At 36.9% G+C, this 24049-nt stretch overlaps 1 protein-coding gene across 1 annotated transcript; it reads left to right on the plus strand.

Moving 5' to 3' along the window:
* Positions 1-2693: 2693 nt before the first annotated feature.
* On the plus strand, positions 2694-5331 carry LOC107826207 (aquaporin PIP2-7-like). Its single transcript, NM_001326162.1, has 4 exons — positions 2694-3042; positions 3816-4111; positions 4374-4514; positions 4994-5331. The coding sequence occupies exons 1-4, from the start codon at positions 2745-2747 to the stop codon at positions 5111-5113; spliced, it is 855 nt and encodes a 284-aa protein (NP_001313091.1). The 5' UTR covers positions 2694-2744; the 3' UTR covers positions 5114-5331.
* The last annotated feature ends 18718 nt before the right edge of the window (positions 5332-24049 follow it).

The raw sequence follows: 24049 nt of genomic DNA on the forward strand, positions 1-24049 counted from the left end.
CCCTGCATTTCAGGATCTTGAAATAGAGGTTTATCCTGTTATTGTAGAAACAGAATCTCTGTAACTCAATCTCATACTTAAGTTCTAAGCATGAAATCTTCAAGTCAAAAATTTGTAAAATTCTTTCCGACGACTTAATTATTCCTTTCACTTCAAGTGAAAATTGCGAAAGTGGATAACAAGTTTCAGCCAAAGAATAATCATTTTAACTTTAAGAAGAAGTTACTTTTATTTCAAAACTACCATTTATCTATGAACTGAAGATCTTTTATGAAAAATCAAATAAATTCATGAAGAATAGGTTACTTTTATTTCAAAACTACCATTTATCTATGAACTTAAGTTCTTTTATGAAAAATCAAATAAATTCATGAACGACATGTATACTTTATACTTGCGACTACAAAAAATATAATCACGAAAATATTTAAAAGGTCCTCATCAACAAGAGTAATTTTTTGCATTTTAACTCGAAGAAAGAGACAAATCAAGCGTATTGAAACTTGTTCAATTATCATCGAATGACCAGAAAGAATTGTTATCGTCCTAATCATATCTAATTGCACCCAACTAATAAATATTATTTGTACTAATATGCTTCTACTAGTATCTATTAGAGGTTGTCAATTTACACTTTCAAAATTGTTTATCTTTCAACTATTCCAAAAAAATTCCAAAAAAAGAAAAGAGAAAAGGAAAGGAACTTGAAGAAAAAAGACGTATAACGGCTAGAACAGGAGTAAATGTGAGGCAATTGGGCTAATTTGACAGGCTGAGATAAGCAAAGACAAAAAACCGCCCCACACAACAACGCAATACAGCCCAACAGATGATTAACATTTGATCTATCACATGGTCTCGCTGTATATGGTCCCATCCTAAAACATTATATTCCAACACAATTATAACAAGAACATGTTTTTTTTTCTCCTTTTTTTTCCCTGAAAATTTGCGCTTTCAGTCCTTGAATTGTAGATAAATTCTGATTTTAATTCTTCTGATATTTGGATAACAATGGATGAGTTATTTTTCACATGGGAGATCTATTGCCCTCACTAGCAAGTAGCAACATTCTTAGTTCTGGCTCATTGTACCGGACTTCCTTAGTGCGGTTTACATCTCCTGTGTGATTGTGCAGTGAACAGGTTACTCAGTGCGCACTCAAAGATAGCGATTGCGGGTTTCCTTGAGAATTTTACAACAAAAAAAAGTCATAAACAAATTAGGGTCTATTATTTTATCATGAAATTGACTAGTTTTATACTATTATGTTAAATAATCTTCAATTAATCAAAATGCGCATTTTGCTTGTGTATTTTCACAAATTTAACGAACTATCAATTATGAAACTATTGTGATTTGCATCAACGGCTAGTGCTGCTTTCTTTCTGTCGCGTCCTTCCTTGTGCATCTGAGATATACAAAGGGTGCAACAAAAAAGAACGGACAAAGTCATTTTATCATTTATAACCTGTTTGGCCCATTTTTTTTTTTTTTGGGGGCCTAAAAATGCTTTTTTGGTCAAAAGTACTTTTGGCCAAAAATTGAGTTGTTTGACCAAACTTTTAGATGGAAAAAGTATTTTTGAGTAGAAGCAGAAGCAGTTTTGGAGAAGCAAAACTTTTTTGAGAAACACTTTTGAGAAAAATATACTTATAAGCAGTTTTCAAAAGTTTGGTCAAAAACTAATTACTGCTCAAAAGTGATTTCTAAATTAATTAGCCAAACAGAAATTGATTCTCACAAAAAGCACTTTTTGAAAAATACTTTTGAAAAAAAGCCTCAAAATAAGATTTAGGACCCGTTTGGCCATAGATTTTGGCAAAATAAATTTGGGTTTTATTTGGTAAACACATGTTTGGCCATAGATTTTGCCCACATTTTGACAAAATCCCAAAACCAGCCCAATAGCTGATTTTGGACCAAAATATCACTATTATATTTTTTAAAAATTGCCCCAAACTTTTATATTTTATAAAAGAGCCCACCATTTATTATTTTGTAACAATGTTGCTTTGTTTTCTCGGTCACCTGATAGTGTATCATGTAGTTCATTATAAAAATGATAATTTTGTATCAAATTTATTTATGTTCAAAACTATGGTTTGCGATAATATAATGAATGTTATTGATAATGGTACTGTTGGGTATTTGTGATAGTTTTTAGAACTTGTGGGTATAAGTCATGTTTCATGTTTATCCAAAATAAATTTGGAAAATATGTTTTGAAAACTGATGTCCAAACACATTTTCATCTTCAAACCAAACTTCACCCAAATCAGATTTTTCAGAACAAATTTGGAAATCTATGGTGAAACGCTAGCTTAGTCACCTAATAAATGAAAAAGGAGTTTTGCTGGACGCACTTTAATTACCATTTGTGTAATGTTAACTTTATACTAATCCTCCATATTGAGGAGTATATTATTCTAAATATGATCTAAGTATAACATATTTCATTTGGAAACTGATCAGAAAATTCACACATTAATTAATTCAAAGTCAAATTTATTGAGTAAAATATCATAAGAATCAAAATCAACTTTTATCAATAGTTGAAGGATCAAGAGTGTAATTATTCCTTTTATGTTTTCTTTCAAATACAAAATTCTATTCCCATAGTACCCTTATCTTATCCATAAATCCTCTGCTCCACTCTCAATAAAAGCTCACCAAAACCCATCACCTTCTCTGAACAAATCACTTTTAACTCATCTTCTTCAGAAAATCAGAAGAAAGAAAAAATGTCAAAGGACGTGATTGAAGAAGGACAAGTTCATCAACAGCACGGGAAGGATTACGTGGACCCACCACCAGCTCCTTTGCTTGATTTTGCAGAACTCAAGCTCTGGTCTTTTCACAGAGCTCTTATTGCTGAGTTCATTGCTACTCTTCTTTTCCTTTACGTCACTGTTGCAACTGTAATTGGTCACAAGAAGTTGAATGGTGCTGATAAATGTGATGGGGTTGGTATTCTTGGTATTTCTTGGGCTTTTGGTGGCATGATTTTTGTTCTTGTTTACTGCACTGCCGGTATCTCTGGTAAATTTACTATACCCTTAACTCTTTTTCGAGACTGTTCTAGAATTTTAAGTTAGTTATATATGAGTGTGACCTATAATATTACTCTCTTCTTTTCGTTTTACTATGATAAGGTTGCGTACGATAGAACCTGTGTTACCGGACCTTCTATGGACCCTGCGTATAGCGGCAGCTTAATACATCGGGACTATCTTTCATTTTATACTGTAGTGTTTGATTAGCTATGACATATAAGAAAGATAGAAATACTTCTGCACAGACCAAGAGTATCTTAGAAATTGTTGTCTTAAATACGTATGGTACGTATGGTGTAACATTTTAGCATGATAACATTAAAGTTTGTATGGAGTAACCTTAGAACTTTAGTGGGTGTTTGGACATAAGAATTGTGAAATTTTGGATAAAAGTGAATTTTTTTTCATGATATGTGAAAATTAGAGTTGTGATTGGACATGAAAATAATTTGAAACTGTTTTTGAATTTTTACAAAGTCGTTTGAAGTGAAAATTTTGAAAAATAACTTTCAAATTTTCAAAAAAATTCTGTGAAATTTGAAAATTTTCTTTTCGGACACTATTCCGAAAAAAAAAATGAAAATTTTTCAGAAAAAAGTATATTTTTTTATGGCCAAACGGACCCTTAGTATATGCATTTTTGAAATTCTTGTTTATGTATACTTAATTATGTGTTCCAGAAAAAAAAAATTATGTGTTCCAGTTAAATAGAAAAGAACTGACTTTTGTGGTTTTTTTCTTCTTTTTTGTGTGCTGCAGGTGGACACATTAACCCAGCAGTGACATTTGGGTTGTTCTTAGCAAGAAAAGTGTCATTGTTAAGAGCAGTGGGATATATTATTGCACAGTCATTAGGTGCAATTTGTGGTGTTGGTTTAGTGAAAGGTTTCATGAAACATTACTACAACACATTAGGTGGTGGTGCTAATTTTGTGCAACCTGGTTATAACAAGGGCACAGCTTTGGGTGCTGAGATTATTGGAACTTTTGTTCTTGTTTACACTGTTTTCTCTGCTACTGACCCTAAAAGAAGTGCCCGTGACTCCCATGTCCCTGTAAGTAGCTTATGTGTTACTAAATTTCTCTCCTTTTTTTGTTCAAGAAAATATGATACAAAATTATAAAAGGGCAGTCCCGTGTACTAAGATCCCGTTACGTGGGGTCTATTATATACAGCCTTAACCTGCATTTTTGGATGAAGTTATTTTCACGAATCCATGTGGAAACAACTTTACCAGTTATGCTAAGCTCCCATTCATATAATACAAAATTATGGTTACTAATATTGGGTATTTTAATTTTCTTGGATGTTGATAGGTTTTGGCCCCTCTGCCAATTGGTTTTGCTGTTTTCATGGTTCATTTGGCTACTATTCCTATTACTGGAACTGGTATTAACCCTGCTAGGAGCTTTGGAGCTGCTGTCATTTACAACACTGAAAAAATCTGGGATGATCAAGTAAGCTCTTTCATCAAAATTTTAAAAAATATATTTTTGAGTGCTAAGATTAAGAGCCCGTTTGGCTTTTTTCCACTTTTTTTCGAAATAGTGTTTGACCATTTGGAATTTTTTGAAAATTTTCAAAAAGTTTTTTATCAAAATTTTCACTCAGATCACTCACAAATATTAAAAAACAACCCTAAATTATATTCATGCTAAACACTACTTTAATTTTCAAATACAATTTTCACTTAATTTTTTTTTTTTTTTTTTTTTACTTTTTTCCGGAATTTTACAATTCTCAAGCCCAAACGCCCACTAATAATAATGTCTAAATATTAGTTTGAGCAAGTAATATAAAGTCGAAAGTTAAGATAATTGTAAGTAAAGTGACTTTCGACCATATGTGAATTCTCAAGAAATGATTTTATCCTGTAAATCTTTTTTGGGAAAATGACTTAAAACTGATATAATTGTGTTGATATATGTGATTGCAGTGGATTTTCTGGGTTGGACCATTTGTGGGAGCATTGGTAGCAGCAGTATATCATCAGTATATCTTGAGAGGTTCAGCAATTAAGGCATTGGGTTCTTTCCGCAGTAACCCAACCAACTAAAACAACTTTTGCAACCACTACCAGAAAAAAGAAAAGAAGTGGAAAAAGAATTGCATTCATCTGTCCAAATTATCTTTGTTTATTTATTTGATTCTATGTGTGTAAGAGGAACCTATGGAACTCTCCCTTTTACTTTTTATGTATTGCTTATAATAGTTTTAATCCTTAATGTTAGTGTAAGAGGAGCCTTGGATGTGTATTTATTTGTATGAGTAGTGTTGGTGATGTTTTTCTTTTTAATTCTGAATCTTGGACTTGGATCCTCCCTCCCTCTATTCTCTCTTTATAATTTTCACATTATAAGCTTTGAATGGAATTTCCGATAAAATGCTATTCATTGTCTCCGTCATGGACCTGGTGATACTGAATTTTGTGTGTAGATGTGCAGTACCGACAGCTAGTCTATAAGATCTTAAGACCTTAATTATAGCTTTACAATGACAACCATAATCGAATATGCAGGACACACAACAATAAATCTTGAAAAACCACTTTATATTTAGTGTAATTGTTCATGGTTAGTAACAATGGTAAGTTAAAAAATAAGACAGAATAATTTTGGAGGTGAAATTGCACTAACAATATAATTATTAATGTAGGTAAAGATGCGAACTTTGTGAATTAAGGGATGACTTTGTATTTCATTCATTTTGGGCACTTTATCTTTTTCTTGATTATTGCAGCCAACGACATGCATGTTGCCACGTGTCTCCACTAAGAAATGAAGATGCTTTTTTCTATGTTGTGGCTTTGTGGTGGTCCCTACTCCTCTAGGAATTTCTGGAAAGGTCTGAAAATTATTGCAGGCCTGGCATGGCAAGTGCTTGGCCTTTTTGGGACTTTGAAGAGCAGCAGTAGGTCTAAGAGAAAAGGCAAAGCAAGCAAAAGAGTAATAAAAGGTGTAAAAATCACTCCACTTTGTACAAAAGAAAAAAGAGGTAATTATGTATGGAATTTTGAAATGAAATGACAAGAGAATGGACAAAAAGCCACTCTGGAATTAATACACATGTCATGTGAATTGAGGGCTCCCCAATATCATTTCGGCCTCACATGGAAAAGAGCAACAGCAATGGAAAACAAAGGTTTTTTTTTCTTTTAGTTTTTGACTCAGCATTTTTTTATTCTCAAAGTTTCGAGTACGAAACCTTTAATTCTTTTCCTTCACGCTACAACTCATTTATGTGAAACTTTTGCTTAAGCAAAGTTGGAGTTTTTGACTAAAATTATCTCCCTAATCTATGAGAGTAAGTTTATTTTTATCCTTCAAATATAATTTAAAGTATTTTTAATTCTTTAACTTTACTAAAGTAGAGCATCTTTGGTGTCACTACCCGAACTAACTTAAAAACTAAAGGTGCTAACCCATGTGACACTCACGTAACTTTGTAAAATACTAAACCCACCAGTAAAAGATGACCAATTCCATTCACACTTTTCCCCAAATCCATCGGCAAAGAAACCCATTACCAAAAACCCTACTCTCAAAAAAGTTTCGATGACTGAAACAAGAAGAGGACTCAAAGTGAAGAAGCATATTTATTGATCTCCAGCAATGATTATTAGATGCCATGGTAGTGAAATACCCAATTATGGTAAGATTTTAGCAAGAAATACTATTTGGATTTTCATCAAACTGAAGAAATTGTGATTTTTTTTTAGTGTATGTTGATTCAATTTCTCATTCTTTAGTTTATTTAATGATTATTATATAACACATGACAACTTCAATTAGCTCTTATCATATAGCCCTAACATAAGTTTTTTTTTTGGTAGACCCTGCATACGAAGCTATTTTTTTCAGTGTAAAAGTAACACATGGTGGTACGATGAAGCATCAACCTAGCAGATATTATCTTGGGGGACGTGTAGATTTTATTGATTATGTTAACTATACGGAGTTGAATCTGTTGCAATTCAAATCCATGGCAGAACTATGTGGTTATGAGAGAGATTCTGTTACTTTTTGGCACAAGTGCGGGAGGTACGGGAATAGAATGCGACTTGTTTCTACTGATGTAGAAGCCACTGTTATATCCAAAAATATTCCAGATCATAAGATGGTTGAATTATACTTTGAACATCTTGATTCATATATTGCAAAAACTACACATACTAATGAAGTTGGTGGAGCAGAACAAGAGAAAGAAGTAAATAGCGAGCATTCTTTGACTGATGATGAATTTGAAGACTCAGAAAATGATTTTTCAGAGTATAATGAAAATGTGAATCATAGACATGAAGTTAGTGAAGAAGTTAAGAAAAAAATGGCTGCTGAAGAAGGTGATATAGATTGTGTTGACTCGGATGATACAAAGAGTTTAGAATGTGACTCTGACAATGAGAGTTTCAACTTTCCGATGTTCAATCCTAAAACAGACGGGGATAAACTAGTGTTGGCATTAAAATTGACATTTGAAAATAAGCATGAGTTCAAATATGTTGTAATAACTCATGAAGTTAATGAAGGAAAGTATATTAAGTGGTGCAAGAATGATAACTCAAGAGCGAAAGCAACTTGTGGTCATCCAAATTGTAAATGGGAGATTCTAGCATCAAGAATGCATCGAGATAGAACATTTCAGATTAGAACATACAATCTCACTCATGATTGTAAGATTTGGAACCACTGTAATAAAGCAATCACATCTTCTTATATTGCATAAAGATATCTTAAGGCCATAAGCTCAAATAGGTCTTGGGCAATCGGTGTATTCAGAGATCATGTTAGTGTGGAACTAAGAGTTCAAGTGACATTATCACAATGCAGAAGGGCTAAGAAAAAAACACTTGCACTGGGAATGGTTTTTGAATTATTTGAAGCTTGACTTAGACCTTGATGATGATGGTACTTGGACCTTAATGTCAGACAAGCAAAAAGGTTTGATTGGAGCGTTCAATGAGGTATTGCCATATGTTAGTCATCAATTCTGTATGAGACACCTCCATAACAACTTCCAGAGGGCCTGATTCAGTAGTATTTCACTCAGGAATGCCCTTTGGAAGCCTGCAAAGGCTATAACAGTAAAGTGGTTTGAGGATTGCATGGTTAACATCTTTGATATAGATTCAGAAGCTGCTCATTGGCTTAAGAAGAAGTCGCCTATTGAATGGTCTAAATCTCACTTTCTTGAAACTGTGAAATGTGATACCTTACTCAATAATATGTGTGAATAATAACATGATCTTGAGGCTAGAGATAAGTCGATTATCACTTTATTGGAGAAGTTAAGGTATCACCTTATGACACGGATGCAAGCAAATAGGGATAAAGATGCCAAGTGGAATGATGGTGATATTTGCCCTAGGATTAAGGATGTATTGTACAAAAATCAAGCGAAAGCAGCTGAATTTATTCCCAGGAAGTCAAATGAATGGAATTATGAGATAATAGGAGCAAGCATAATGACCAACTGGGCTATAAATTTGCTAAATAGAAAATACAGTTGCAGGAAATGGGATCTAACAGGAATTCTTTGCAAGAATGCCATTGCCGCGATTTGGGCTAAACATGATGACATTAATTCATATGTGAATGATTGTTATAAGATAGAAACTTATAGAACGATCTATGCATTTTATATTCTACCTATGAATGGTCAAGAGATATGTCCTAAGTCGAATAACGTTCCTCCTTTTCCTCCAAGATTGAAAAGACAAAGTACCAAAGGAAGAAAACAAAAGCTTCGCAATAAGAGCCTGATGAAGTTGGAGCAAGTAGACAAAAAATTAAAAGGAAGCAAACAAAATTGGATTGTATCTTATGCCATAATCCAGGTCATAACAAAAGAACCTGCAAGTTAAATCGTGTGTATTCGGATTCTCATGATGATGAGACGGTGCGACAAGAATCCTCATTTCCTACTGCATCTTCTGCTCATGTAAAGCTTCTAGTATGAGTTTATTACACATATCACTTTATTTAATTATATTAATAATACGGTAACGATAATATTTTTCTTTATTGTAGGTAAGAAGAGGGCCTTCCAGCCAGGACCATATAAAAGCAACTCAAGAAAGTAGAGTGACTGAAGATATATTTTTTGATATATAAGTTTCTGCTTAAAAGGATTGGTTGTTGCCGCTGTATGAGGTTATTTTTTGCTGCTGAAGATTTGTGAAAAGGAGTTGGGATTGCTGTTGAAGACTATATGAATAGGTTGATACACCTAACAGACGGTTGGGATAATTTGATGCGCATGAAAGAGTTATTTTTTGTCGCTAAAAGACTGGCGTAAAAGAGTTGATTTTGGTAACTCTTCATTTTGGTTTAACTGATGTAAAGGGCTATTATAACATATTTATCAGAAACTTAATATATTTTTCTGTGAAGGAGATGAGTTCAATGAATCTTTATTTTGATTTGGGTTTTACTTTTGCTTTTGATGTGTCCAGTAAGTGGAGATGATTAAGCATATGAAGTTTAAACTAACTTTGTAAACAAAAAAATAATGGTTTGCACTATTGATTCTGATAAGTCATGCACATTAATTATAAGTTATTTTGACCTAAGAAATTCAGAAGCAAGAAGAAAAAAAAATGTGCCTCAATCAAGAAAGAAGGAGAGCACTGTTAGTTGAATTCTCTATATATGATAGTTAATTTAAAAAGATATGTTTCCTACATTAATTACTCTTTGGGTAAAGTTGGGGTTGTCACTATTTTGAACTAATCAAATTTACAGAACCCATAAGGAGATCATTTGAGAAGTTTCGGACAATCACAGTTAGAAAATTTGCCATTTCCGTTAGTTTTTAAGTTGGTTATGTTAGTGATACTAAAGGTGCTCTACTTTAGCAAAGTTAAAGGATTAAAGATGCTCTGGGTTATATTTGAAGGACAAAAATGAACCTACTTCAATAGATAAGGGATAATTTTAGTCAAAAACTCAGCCAAGTTGTGTAAATGGTAACCACAATTTTCTACACTTTTTAAGGGTAGTGTTTACACTAATTTGCATCATGTATCCAGGAAAGTTGCCCACTCTCAGGATCATTTGATATGATGGATAAGGAAAAGTAATACCGATAAAAATTTCGTACTATTTTATCTCTTGTTTGGTTTAAAATTAATATCTGGATAATTTAAACCTGACAGTTATTCCAGAATAATTTATCCCAGGATAAAACACTAAAATCAACAATTCCAGAATTAATACAACATACCTAACCATCAATAAGAAATAATACTAGGATAATTAATCCCAACATAACTTCTCTTCAAACCAAACGACACCTCAAGGATTTTCTTGATCTACAATATATATTGTGTCATGACCCGAAATTTCCACGTTCGGACCGTGATGGCGCCTAACATTTCACTTGCTAGGCAAGCCAATGTTAGAATAATATTAACTATTTTAAAATAATTTTTAAATTTATTAATAACAAAGGAACAAATGCGGAAGTAAGGTCTGAAATATAGTGAATAATCCATAAAAACAACGGTGTCTAAATACCATCCCAGAATTTGGTGTCACAAGTGCACGAGCTTCTAGAATAATACAAATAAAGATCTGAATAAAGTAAAGCTGTCTGGAAGAAATTACACAGCTAAATTAAGATAGACGGGGACTTTAAAACTGCGGACGCTGTGCAGTTATACCTCAAGTCTCCTCTCAGTAGTTGAAATCCGAGCAAGTTTATGGTACGCCGCTGGGACCAACTTCGAAATCTGCACAAGAAGTGCAGAGTATAGTATCAGTACAACCGACCCCATGTATTGGTAAATGCTGAGCCTAACCTCGACGAAGTAGTGACGAGGCTAAGACGAATCACTTATATTAACCTATACACAATATTAGTAAAACAACAATAATAGAAATAAATCGGGTAACTCATTTTTAATAGTTGAAGCCAACTCAGCAGTCATAATCAATTATTAATTCAATCAATTTTCGTTGCAGCGTGCAACCCATTTTCACAATATATTCATTTTCAACTCTCCGATATATTTATTTAATCAAGTATATATATAGACTTTTTAATAAGTCTGTTGCGGCGTGCAACCTGATCCTCCAATATATTCATTTCAATCAATTATGTTGCGGCGTGCAACCCAATCATCCAATATATTCATTTTAATCAATTCTGTTGCGGCGTGCAACCCGATCCTCCAATATATTCATTTATCAATTCTCAAAGAAGAAATTACCCCAATAAATACAACAATTAATACAAAGTTATAAGACAACAAGCACACAATAATTATGATTTAATTATGAAACAAACAATGACAAATAATAATTTATTATGGAAATCAGGGAGAAAATAGGTAGTTTAATATTTAATATGCTAAATGTCAAGTAGCAATTAATGTACATAATTCAAATAAGCACGTAGCAATTATTACAGAAATTCAAGAATTAATATTTGACAAGGAATTATGAGTGAAACAATTAATATAATAATTCATTCATGATTTATGATTTTCAAATATTTATGCAAACAATTAATTCGACAATTTATAGGCACTCGTCACCTCGTCTATACGTCGTTCACATGCAATTCACATAACAAATAATTTAAGGGTTCTATTCCCTCAAGTCAAGGTTAGTCACGACACTTACCTCGCTTCAAAATCAAATTTCAAGTTTTCAATATACCCTTACCTCGCGAATTAGTGTCCGAAGTCCTCAAATATAGTCATAAATAATTCAGTATACTCAATACAAATTGTAGGAATTAATTCCATATGAATTTACTAATTTTCGGGATTAAAATCCGAAATTCATTTTATAAATTGACAATGGGGCCCACATCTCAAATTTCGGAAAAACTTATAAAATCAAAACACCCATTCCGAGACGAGTCCAACCATACAAAAATTATCCAATTCTGATGTCAAATGGACCTTCAAATCTAAAGTTTTCGTTTTTGGAAAGTTTTATAAATTTTTTAATTTCTTCCATCTAAATCCGAAATAAAGGATGAATATAGACATGGATTCATGAAATATAATAACTTTTGGTTATAGAACATTTACCCAATTAAAAGTCGTGAAAAACTCCTTCAAATCGCCAAAAATCCGAGACTTAAAACTTAAAAATGAGTGAAAATGGCTAAAACCCGATTTTTATGTATTCTGCCCAGCATTTTCGCATCTGCGGGCTATATTTTCGCACCTGCGGCCTCACATTTGCGAGACAAAGCCCGCATTTGCGGAACAGGACAGCTTGTCCAGTGGTCGCATCTACGCCCAAAAATGTCGCACCTGCGACATCGCAGAAGCGCACTAGTGACCGCAGAAGCGGCTCACCCATCACGGATGCGGTTTCGCACCTGCGCTCATTTCTCCGTAGAAGCGGAGCTCGACAGGGCATTCCAATGTCGCAGAAGTGACTGGAATTCCGCAGGAGCGACCACGCACCTGCGCACAAAATGTCGCAGGTGCGACACACTAGAACCAGCACTGGGCAGCAAGTTCCAATTGCTCTGTGGCTCGTCCAAAACTCATCCGAGCCACTCGGGTCCTCGTCCGAATATTCCAACAAGTACATAAACATAATACGGACTTACTCGGAGTTTCAATTCACGTCAAACAGCGTCAAAATTATAATTCACACCTCGATTCGAACATTTAAGTTTCAAACTTTTCAATTTACAAAACTTGTGCCAAAACATATTAAATGAATCCGGAATGACTTCAAATTTGGCATATAAGTCATATATGACATAACAGAGCTATTCAAATGTAACGACCCGACCGGTCATTTTGAGTATTACAACCCCGTTTCCCCATTTACTTCTCAAATTGTACTTTATAGTTGTGTGAATTGCCGGGGCAATTGGTTCGGGTCGAGTGCGGTTTTTGAAGGAATTGGAACACTTAGTTCCAAGGTTTAAAGCTTAAGTTAAAATAGTGACCGGATGCGGACTTATGTGTAAACAACCTCGGATTTGAATTTTGATGATTCCAATAGCTCCGTATGGTGATTTTGGACTTAGGAGCGTGTCCGGAAAACTATTTGGAGGTCCGTAGTGGAATTTGGCTTGAATTGCCGAAAGTTAAATTTTTGAGAAGTTTGACCGGGGGTTGACTTTTTGATGTCAGGGTCAGAATCTGATTCTGGAAATTAGAATAGGTTCGTAATGTGAAATGTGACTTGTGTGCAAAATTTGAGGTCAATCGGACGTGATTTGATGTGTTTTGGTGCAAGTTATAGAATTTGAAGTTTCAAAGTTCAATGATTTCGAATTGAGGTGTAATTCGTCGTTTCGATGTTGTTAGGTGTGATTTGAGGCCTCGAGTAGGTCCGTGTTATGTTATGGGACTTGTTGATATAATTGGTTGAGGTCCTGGGGGCCTCGGGTGAGTTTCAGACGGTTAACGGAACAAATTTAGACTTAAGGAAATTCTGGAACTGCTGCCTACTAGTGTGATCGCACCTGCGAAGATTTTGATCGCAGGTATGAAGCCGCATGTGTGCGAGATCAGTTGCAGAAGCGGCCAAGTATGGAACTGGGCAGTGCTCGCAGGTGCGAGAAATTTGCTGCATCAGCGAGGCCGCAGATGCGGACTGGGGCTAGCATGAGGCGGCCACAGGTGCGAAGGTGTTGGCGCAGATGCGGACTGGGGCTGGCGTGAGGCAACCGCAGGTGCGAAGGGGAATGCGCATCTGCGAGCCCACAGATGTGAAAATGGCGCTGCAGATGCGAGATTTTAGAGGGCTGGTTGTTTCCCCAGGCGCGCAATTTGTTCCGTAAATGCGGATGCGCTGGTGCGAGCCCAGGCACCGCAGGTGCGAAAATGCCTGGGCAGTGCTTAAAACGAGGGTTCCAAGATTGTTTCTCATTTTGGAGCTCGGTTTGGGCGATTTTGGAGAGGAAATTTTCTACACAACTTGGGATAAGTGTTCTTAACTCCCTTATGATTATATTCCATGAATTAATCTTCATTTTTGGTATAAGATTATTGAATCTTCAAGAGAAATAGAAGGAAATTTCTATAATGTCACAAAATGAATTTTTTAAGTTTGAATACCGATTTGGAGTCAGATTTGAGTGAAATTAGTATGGTTGAACTTATAATTAGATGGGTTGTCGTATTTTGTGAGTTTCATCGGATTTCGAGACGTGGGCCCCACGGGTATTTTGGGGCGCAATTTCGGATTTTTGGAAAATATTAGTATTTTGATATGGAATTAATTCCTATAATTTTTGTGGGCTGAATCAAATTATTGTGACTAGATTCGAGCCGTTTGGAAGTTGATACGCACAGAATTGAATTTCTGGAGCATTGCTTAGCTTGCTCGACATTGGATTTGGCCTGTTTGAGGTAAGTAACTCTTCTAATCTTGGAGTTGAGGGTATGAACCCTGAATATACGTATTTCGGGAATTGTTGGTCGGTAACGCACATGCTAGGTGACGGGTGTGTGGGCGTGCACTATAGAAATTGTGACATAATTATTTCTGTGGATTTTTGTAGTTAAATAATATTGGTATTTTTCATGCGTTTTATGAGTTAAAGAAATTGAGCTGAAAAGCATATTAAAAATCATGTTGAGGCTATGTGCCAGTATTATTGGGACCCACAAAGGTCATGTTGCCGTGAATTATTTGTTTTAAATTGAAAGTTCATACTCATTCATATTCATTTCATTGCATATCATAACTCAGTTTTATGACTCTATTTTGATGCATATAAATGTTTTGGGCCGAATGCCCTGTTTTACTGAAATGCCCGAGTGGCTCGAGAGGTTTATGACTGAGTGAGGCCGAGGGCCTGATTTGTGAGGATATTTATGGGATCGGACTACACGCCACAACATGTTGCATATTTATGGGATCGGGTTGCACGCCGTAGCATGTTTCATATTTATGGGATCGGGCTGCATGCCGCAGCATGTTTGATATTGGCCGAGGGCCTGATTGTGAGGATGAGTGTGGATCGGGGCTGCCCGCCTGCAGCATACTTTATTATTATTGCACGTGAGTTGTCCGTGCAGATTATAGCGATTGGGCTGAAAGAGCCCCTCCGGAGTCTGTACACACCCCCAGTGAGTACAGGTACCTACTGAGTGCGAGTGCCAAGTGCTAAGTTACTGGGAGGCATGAGTGATTGTGAGGTATGCCCGAGTGGCAAGAGTGATTGTGAGGTATGCCCGAGTGACAAGAGTGATTGTGAGGTATGCCCGAGTGGCACGAGTGACTGTGAGGTTTGCCCGAGGGGCTGTATATGAGTGATGTTCTGCCCGAGGGGTTGTTTATGATTTTATCATTAAGTTGCATCACATTGGCATACACACATGACATATAGGCATAGATATGTATTTTTCCTCATGCTGTACAATATCACATCATTCATGATTTCTCACACATTTTGACAGATGGGCATAGTGATACATTTGTTTTACACGGGTTACCCGGAAGGAAAATGAAACATATTACTTATTATTGAAAAGATTTTTGGAGAAATTTATTGTTTTCAAACTATTCATATTATTGGCAACTTCGGCAAACGATTTGGGTTTTCACTGATGTATTTGAAAGAAAGAACTACTATTTTTTTGAAATCATTATTTGGCTGAGTATTTTATCCCTGAGTTACTTCAGGTATTATTTGCTTTATGTTGTTATGGATTGTTGTGGACTATTGGTTTTGTACCCGACCTTGGTGGAAGCTCGTCACTACTTTCAACCTACGGCTAGGTTTGTTACTTACTCAGTACATGGGGTCGGTTGTACTGATACTACACTTTTGTACATTGCATGCAGATGTTGACTGTTGTTGTTGCCGTGCTCGATGGTTGCGGGACTTGAAGATGTACCTGCGTTCCTGTTGTATCTGCCTCTTGTTCAGGGTAGCCTTAGATTTATAAAAGCTCTGTTTATGTATTATTCAAACAGACTATGTATTTATTTCATTTCCGCTTTGTATATTCTATACTTAAAAGCTCATGATTTGTACTACCAGTTCTTGGGGATTGTATAAGATTAAGACCTTTATTCACTTAAATTGCTTTAATATTTATTATTGAAATTGGTTAGTTAGAAATTGGCTTACCTAACAGGATGGGTTAGGTGCCATCACGACTAGTTGGATTTTGGGTCGTGAGAAGGTGGTATCAGAGCTCTAGGTTCATAAGTTCTACAAGTCATAAGCAAGTGTCTAGTAAAGTCTTGCGGATAGGTATGATGACGTCCATACTTATCTTCGAGAGGCTACACGGCATTTAGGATATATATACTTCCCATCTTTCTTTCCTTATCGTGCGAGATTGATTCAGCTTGAAATATAACTCTTTGAATTCCTTCCACGTATTCGTATGCGCACATGAGCGCTCAGTATCAGTTGTGCATCACCGGCTTGTGATTTCATGAACGATGTTGGAGATGTGTATTCTGTGTTCTGGTGATGGGCCAGTCTGGAGGACTTGAGGCCAGGTTTAGACCGTAGCTTAAGCTCGGTAGCTTCAGTTGTAACTCATACAATTAGACTTATATGTCCGATAATGACCTTACAGTGGGATTTGTGGCTTGATGAGCGGTGGAATGCGGTGTGATGGGTATGATATAACCGCGGGATGTGTTAAGACGAATGGAATATAACGAGAAGTGTTTCCTTGAAATGTAAAGGAAAATGCCATTGGGTGCATGATTTTCGATTTGATGTGACGAACAGTCTCGGGTAATGAATGTTTTGAAGGATCTTTCACCTTGTTAAATTGTGGGACAAATTAAATTCGCATGTCTTGTTAATGAGTTTGGACTCAGAAAGATTAAGTGATTGCATAGTAATTGAGGTTGCGAAACGATATAACAAGATGCCAATTTGAGGCTGAGCAGGTGGGTTATCTCTTGCAGAGTAATCTATGTAGGTGTGTTCCTTATAATATTGAGTGGAGAGTTTCTTTTCTACCAGCAGAGGGTATGTGTTGAGATTTGAATTTGAATCTGGTTGAGAAAGTTGAATTAACTGTCAAGAGAGATAAACGCATGCTTAGCGGATGATTAAGGTATTTTATGGTTGGTGTTGCATGAGCTTGAGAAAAAGTTTCGTTGAACTCACTGTAGTATCATGGCAGTAATACCGTATGGGTGTTGTGATTTATTGAATGAAATGATTTATGGCTTTGAGCCAAGTGGGGGAGCCTGCTGCAGACGACTTAATTTCATGGTTATATATTAAATTTTAGTTTTGGTCTGAGGCATACTTGTGGGTTAGCTATGACTTGCGGAAGTTGAGATCGAGGATGACTTGAATAAGGAAATTCCTGGTTAAGGATTATATGGCACGTATGAGTAAATGAAATTCGCGGGATGAGTGAGTTGTTATTGGTGAATGATTTAGTGCGCACGGAGTATAAATTTGATATGTGGTGTTAAAGTTGAGTTACTTCTTTGAGTGTTGTGGTGCTAATGGTGCACGTGTATTTTGGCCCATTTGGGCGGTGCAATTAGACTTGAGCAAAGTGGGTGACTCCCGAGAAAATTCGAATGGGTTTGAAAATTATATATAGCAATTGAGAATGTTTCCGGACTTGTGTATGGATAAAATCCGAGATTTACGTTTGATGGTGCTTGGACTTGCGAAAATTCTATATGACTATAGATTCTACATTTTTGTATGAGGAATGTAAGAAGAACAATTTCAACTTCACATAAGGTATTCTCAGAGTGAGTGTTATAGTTGTGGTATTTTTGAAGGAGCTTAAGAAGAATACAGTTGCTTATGGGCCGTAAGGCGTTGTGGTTCTATGCTAAGGTTTGTAGGGTAAGTTGTGGTTAAAGATCATGGTATTTTAGCAAGAAGAAGTATCAATCTGAAGACAAATTCGGAAGGGACTCAGAGAAAATAGGACAATTGGATAGTAGGTTGGATCAGTATGGTAATGGATAAGATCGGTTCTTTGGGTGCATATGATGTGGGGGTTTTCTACAGGTGCTTTGTGAAAATACACCTGAACTTGGTGACTTGCGTGGCTTGGTCGAGTTAGAGGAATTTAGTTTTAAGGGCTTGATTATGTGCAAATGGAGTCCAAAGTATTCTTGATGGTTTCTACCGGTGTGGAGAACGTGTTGTGTATTGTGATTTCCTCCTGGAAAGAAGCAAGAGAAAGGTTTCTAACTAAAATTGTATGTAACTTATTGGTGACTCAAAAGTTGATAATAAGATTCTTGTGCTTTTCACATGATGGCAAGATAGATGTTATGTATTGTATGAAAGCTAGATTTTCATGTACAAGATGGCAGTACATCTTGAAGAGAAGGTAATGAATGTTGGGCAACATGCACTGTTTCAAATAACTAGATGAATACTATTACTACTTGGTATTGTATGAGAAAGGGGCGGACTTCAGAAGGCACATTGTATTTTGACTTACGGATGTATAAATTAGTATTGCGATACTCACATGGTTGATAAACTGCTGATATTCAAATTTTGTCAAGTGGTACGGAAGAACTTTAAAAGCATTTCTCGTGGGATGATCGTGTATGAGAGAGGTGTTAGGCATTCGGGCTGTGGAGATGGAATCAAATATGGTGATTCGCGTGTTCTATGGATTTGGAGATTTGGAGTTCCCAGGAGCAGATAGTTTCATGGTTGTGGACTGTGAAGTTATGGACGGAGCTAGCCAGATGATGAAATGTGTTATGATTCAGTCATTATGGATTTTCGGAGGGATTTTTATCCATTTGTGGGTAACCCGAGTTGATTTGGGGGTCCATAGGTAGGCCCAATTAAGATGTGTATTCTACACCGAGCCGGAATGGTTGGCTCCATACTGCTATTATTGAGGGATGTGTCATTCGATTGATGTTGAACTTATTCGTGTTCTCAAATGATCTGTGAGTTACTCCTTTATGCTACGAAGAGTTATGATTCATTGGTTATGTGCACAGATGGTGCGGTTCTATTTGAGCTTTATAGCAAAATTTGAGTGTGATGAGTATTTGGGTATTGCATGATCGATAGCGTAATGGTTATGTCCTTTCAGGTTTTGTGTGGTATTTTTGTCATTTGCCTCTCTGTCGTTATTAATTTGGAGCAGGGTGGCTCGGAGTATATAATATGATCCTCGTTTAGAATCGGGTGATGGTTCTACGGTGTATGATGAATTTTCAGCATTTCGGTTGTGGAGGTACTTGTTAATCTGGCGGGGCAGTTCTCTCATTTGAGTCATTTTCCATGACTGGGTACATTTGAATTGTTGCGTATTAGTGCACGGATGGCACGAGTTGTGGCTCTGAGTTATATTGGTAAGGCATGTCTATGGAGCAATTGTGTTTAGTAATATAAGGTCATTGGACCTAGAATGGGGACTATCAGGTTTGATTTCGGTATATTCGGGAGTATAATATTGAAAGTCGGCTCAGAAAGGGATTATGGTTTTGGTTGGGGCGAGAGGGCTCCATGACTTGTTGATCTGGTAAGTAGTTATGAAATTTTGCGTGTTTCTTTTATTATCAACAGGGTACGAAGTTTTTGGGATGAGGTTTGGTTCGATATGGGTTTAATACTAGTATGCGGTTGGTTTTGGAGGAGTCACTACGATCAGGAATGGTGCTACGAGCATGCGAGTTGTGTAATATGTTGGTTGATTATATCCGTGGTTATAGTTGTAGCTCGATGCAACTTGTTCGGACTTATACAGTGTGTAAATGTAAGATTTGTGTCTTGAAAGAAATTTTAAAGGTTGGAAAATTAAATTCCAAGGTTTATGGGCTAAGGTTAAATTAATGATTTTCAGTTGCATTGTGTAGTCAATCCTTATGTGGGATAGGGTGACATGGGTTCACCCCCGGGTACGTGTGTGGTAAGATGGAACAGTGATTTGATGGCTTGGAAACAACTCTTGGCACGTTCGAGGACGAACGTATATTTAAGTGGGGGAGAATGTAACGACCGGAGGGTTGACTTTTTGCTATCGAGGTCAAAATTTACTTCTCAAATTGTACTTTACAATTGTTGTGTGAATTGTCGGGGCAGTTGGTTTGGGTCGAGTGAGGTTTTTTAAGGAATTGGAACACTTAGTTCCAAGGTTTAAAGCTTAAGTTAAAATAGTGACCGGATGCAGATTTATGTGTAAATGAACTCGGATTCGAATTTTGATGATTCCAATAGCTCCGTATGGTGATTTTGGACTTAGGAGCATGTCCGGAAAATTATTTGGAGGTCCGTAGTGAAATTTGACATAAATTGCCGAAAGTTGAATTTTTGAGAAGTTTGACCGGGGAGTTGACTTTTTGATGTCGGGGTCGGAATCCAATTCTGGAAATTGGAATAGGTTCGTAATGTAAAATGTGACTTGTTTGCAAAATTTGAGGTCAATCGGACGTGATTTGATGTGTTTCGGCGCAAGTTATCGAATTTGAAGTTTCAAAGTTCAATGATTTCAAATTGATGTGTAATTCGTCGTTTCGATGTTATTAGGTGTGATTTGAGGCCTCGAGTAGGTCCGTGTTATGTTATGGGACTTGTTGATAGAATTGTTTGAGGTCCCGGGGGCCTCGGGTGAGTTTTGGACGGTTAACGGATCAAATTTGGACTTAAGGAAATGCTGGAACTGCTGCCTACTGGTGTGATCGCACCTGGGAAGATTTTGATCGAAGGTGCGAAGCCGCATGTGCGTGAGATCAGTCGTAGAAGCGGCCAAGTGTGGAACTGGGCAGTGCTCGTAGGTGCGAGAAATTTGCCGCATCTGCGAGGCCGCAGGTGCGAAGGTGTTGGCGCAGATACGGACTGGGGTTGGCGTGAGGCGACCTCAGGTACGAAGGGGAATGTGCATCTGCGAGCCCGTAGATGCGAGAATGGCACCGCAGATGCAAGATTTTAGAGGGCCGGCTGTTTTCGCAGGCGCGCAATTGTTCCGCAAATGCGGTTGCGTAGGTGCGAGCCGAGGCACCGCAGGTGCGGAAATGCCTGGGCAGTGTTTAAAACGAGGGTTCCGAGATTTTTTCTCATTTTGGACATTTTGATGCTCGGTTTGGGCGATTTTGGAGAGTAAATTTTTCACACAACTTGGGGTAAGAGTTCTTAACTCCCTTGTGATTATATTCCATGAATTAATCTTCATTTTTGGTGTAAGATTATTGAATCTTTAAGAGAAATAGAAGGAAATTTTTATAATGTCACAAAACGAATTTTTCAAGTTTGAATACAGATTTGGAGTCGGACTTGAGTGAAATTAGTATGGTTGAACTTGTAATTGGATGGGTTATCGTATTTTGTGAGTTTCATCGGATTTCGAGACGTGGGCCCCACGGGTGATTTAGGGGCGCAATTTCGGATTTTTGGAAAATATTAGTATTTTGATATGGAATTAATTCCTATAATTTTTGTGGGCTGAATCAAATTATTGTGACTAGATTCGAGCCGTTTGGAAGTTGATACGCGCAGAATGGAATTTTTGGAGCATTGCTTAGCTTGCTCGACATTGGATTTGGCCTGTTTGAGGTAAGTAACTCTTCTAATCTTGGAGTTGAGGGTATGAACCCTGAATATATGTATATCGTGAATTGTTGGGAGGTAACGCACATGCTAGGTGACAGGCGTGTGGGCGTGCACTATAGAAATTGTGACATAATTATTTATTTGGAATTTTATAGTTAAATGATCTTGACATTTTTCATGCGTTTTATGAGTTAAAGAAATTGAGCTGAAAAGCATATTAAAAATCATGCTGAGGCTATGTGCTAGTATTATTGGGACCCACAGAGGTCATATTGCCGTGAATTATTTGTTTTAAATTGAAAGTTCATACTCGGTCATATTTATTTCATTGCATATCATAACTCAGTTTTGTGACTCTATTTTGATACATATAAATGTTTTGGGTTGAATGCCCTGTCTTACTTAAATGCCTGAGTGGCTTGAGAGGTTTATGACTGAGTGAGGCCGAGGGCCTGATTTGTGAGGATATTTATGGGATCGGGCTGCACGCCGCAGCATGTTGCATATTTATGGGATCGGGCTGCACGCCGCAGCATGTTGCATATTTATGGGATCGGGCTGCATGCCGCAGCATGTTTGATATCGGCCGAGGGCCTGATTGTGAGGATGAGTGTGGATCGGGCTGCCCGCCTGTAACATACTTTATTATTATAGCACGTGAGTTGTCCGTGTAGCACGTTAGTTGTCCGTGCAGATTATAGCGCTTAGGCTGAAGGAGCCCCTCCGGAGTCTGTACACACCCCTATTGAGCGCAGGTACCTGCTGAGTGCGAGTGTCAAGTGTCGAGTGCTGAGTGACTGGGAGGCATGAGTGATTGTGAGGTATGCCCGAGTGGCAAGAGTGATTGTGAGGTATGCCCGATTGACAAGGGTGATTGTTAGATATGCCCGAGTGGCACGAGTGACTGTGAGATTTGCCCGAGGGATTGTATATGAGTGATGTTCTGGCCGATGGGCTGTTTATGATTTTATCAGTGAGTTGCATCGCATTGGCATGCACACATGATATATAGGCATAGAGATGTATTTTTCCTCATGCTCTATAACATCACATCATTCATTATTTCTCACACATTTTGACATATGGGCATAGTGATGCATTTGTTTTACACGGGTTACCCGGAAGGAAAATGAAACATATTATTTATTATTGAAAATATTTTTGGAGAAATTTATTGTTTTCAAACTATTCATATTATTGGCAACTTCGGCAAACTATTTGGGTTTTCACTGATGTATTTGAAAGAAAGAACTACTATTTTTTTTTGAAATCATTATTTGGCTAAGTATTTTGTCCCTGAGTTACTTCAGGTATTATTTGCTTTATGTTGTTATGGATTGTTGTGGACTATTGGTTTTGTACCCGACCTTGGTAGAAGCTCGTCACTACTTTCAACCTACGGCTAGGTTTGTTACTTACTCAGTACATGGGGTCGGTTGTACTGATACTACACTTCTGCACATTGCGTGCAGATGTTGACTATTGTTGTTACTGTGCTCGATAGTTGCGGGACTTAAAGATGTACCTGCGTTCCTGTTGTAGCTGCCTCTTGTTCAGGGTATTCTTAGATTTATAAAAGTTATGTTTATGTATTATTCAAATAGACTATGAATTTATTTTATTTCCGTTTTGTATACTCTATTATTAGAAGCTCATGATTTGTACTACCAGTTCTTGGGGATTGTACAAGATTAAGACCTTTATTCACTTAAATTGCTTAAATAATTATTATTGAAATTGGTTAGTTGGAAATTGGCTTACCTAACGGGATGGGTTAGGTGCCATCATGACTAGTTGGATTTTGGGTAGTGACTTCCAGAATCGGATTCCGACTCCGATATCAAAAAGTCAACCCGTGGTCAAACTTGGAAATCTTTAGCCTTTAAATTTCTACTTTCCGTTAAATGGTCATAACTTGAGCTAGGGACCTCCAAATTAAATTACGGGCATTCGCCCAAGTCCCAAATCATGATACAAAACTACCAAAACTGTCAAAACACTGATCCGGGTCTGTTTGCTCAAAATGTTGACCAAAGTCAACTTAGTTGAGTTTTCAGGCTCTATTTCACATTTTAATCCATTTTTCACATAAAAACTTTTCGGATAATTTTACGGACTGCGCACGCAGGTCGAGGAATAATAAATGGTACTTTTCGAGGTCTTAGAACACAGAATTAATAATTAAATTTAAAGATGATATTTTGGGTCATCACATTCTCCACCTCTAAAACAAACGTTCGTCCTCGAACGAAGTTAGAAAAAGTACCTGAGCTGGTGAATAAGTGTGGATATTTACTCTGCATGTCTGACTCGGATTCCCAGGTAGATGCCTCTACCGACTGACCTCTCCAGTGCACTCGAACTGAAGGATAACTCTTAGACCTCAACTGTCAGACCCGTCGGGCTAGAATAGCCACCCACTCCTCCTCGTAAGTCAAATTTTTGTCCAATTGGACTGAACTGAAATATAACACATGGGAATGATCACCATGATATTTTTGGAGCATAGACACATGAAACACCGGATGAACCGTTGATA

Source organism: Nicotiana tabacum, chromosome 19, assembly GCF_000715075.1.
Source record: "Nicotiana tabacum cultivar K326 chromosome 19, ASM71507v2, whole genome shotgun sequence".
Lineage (NCBI taxonomy): Eukaryota > Viridiplantae > Streptophyta > Magnoliopsida > Solanales > Solanaceae > Nicotiana > Nicotiana tabacum.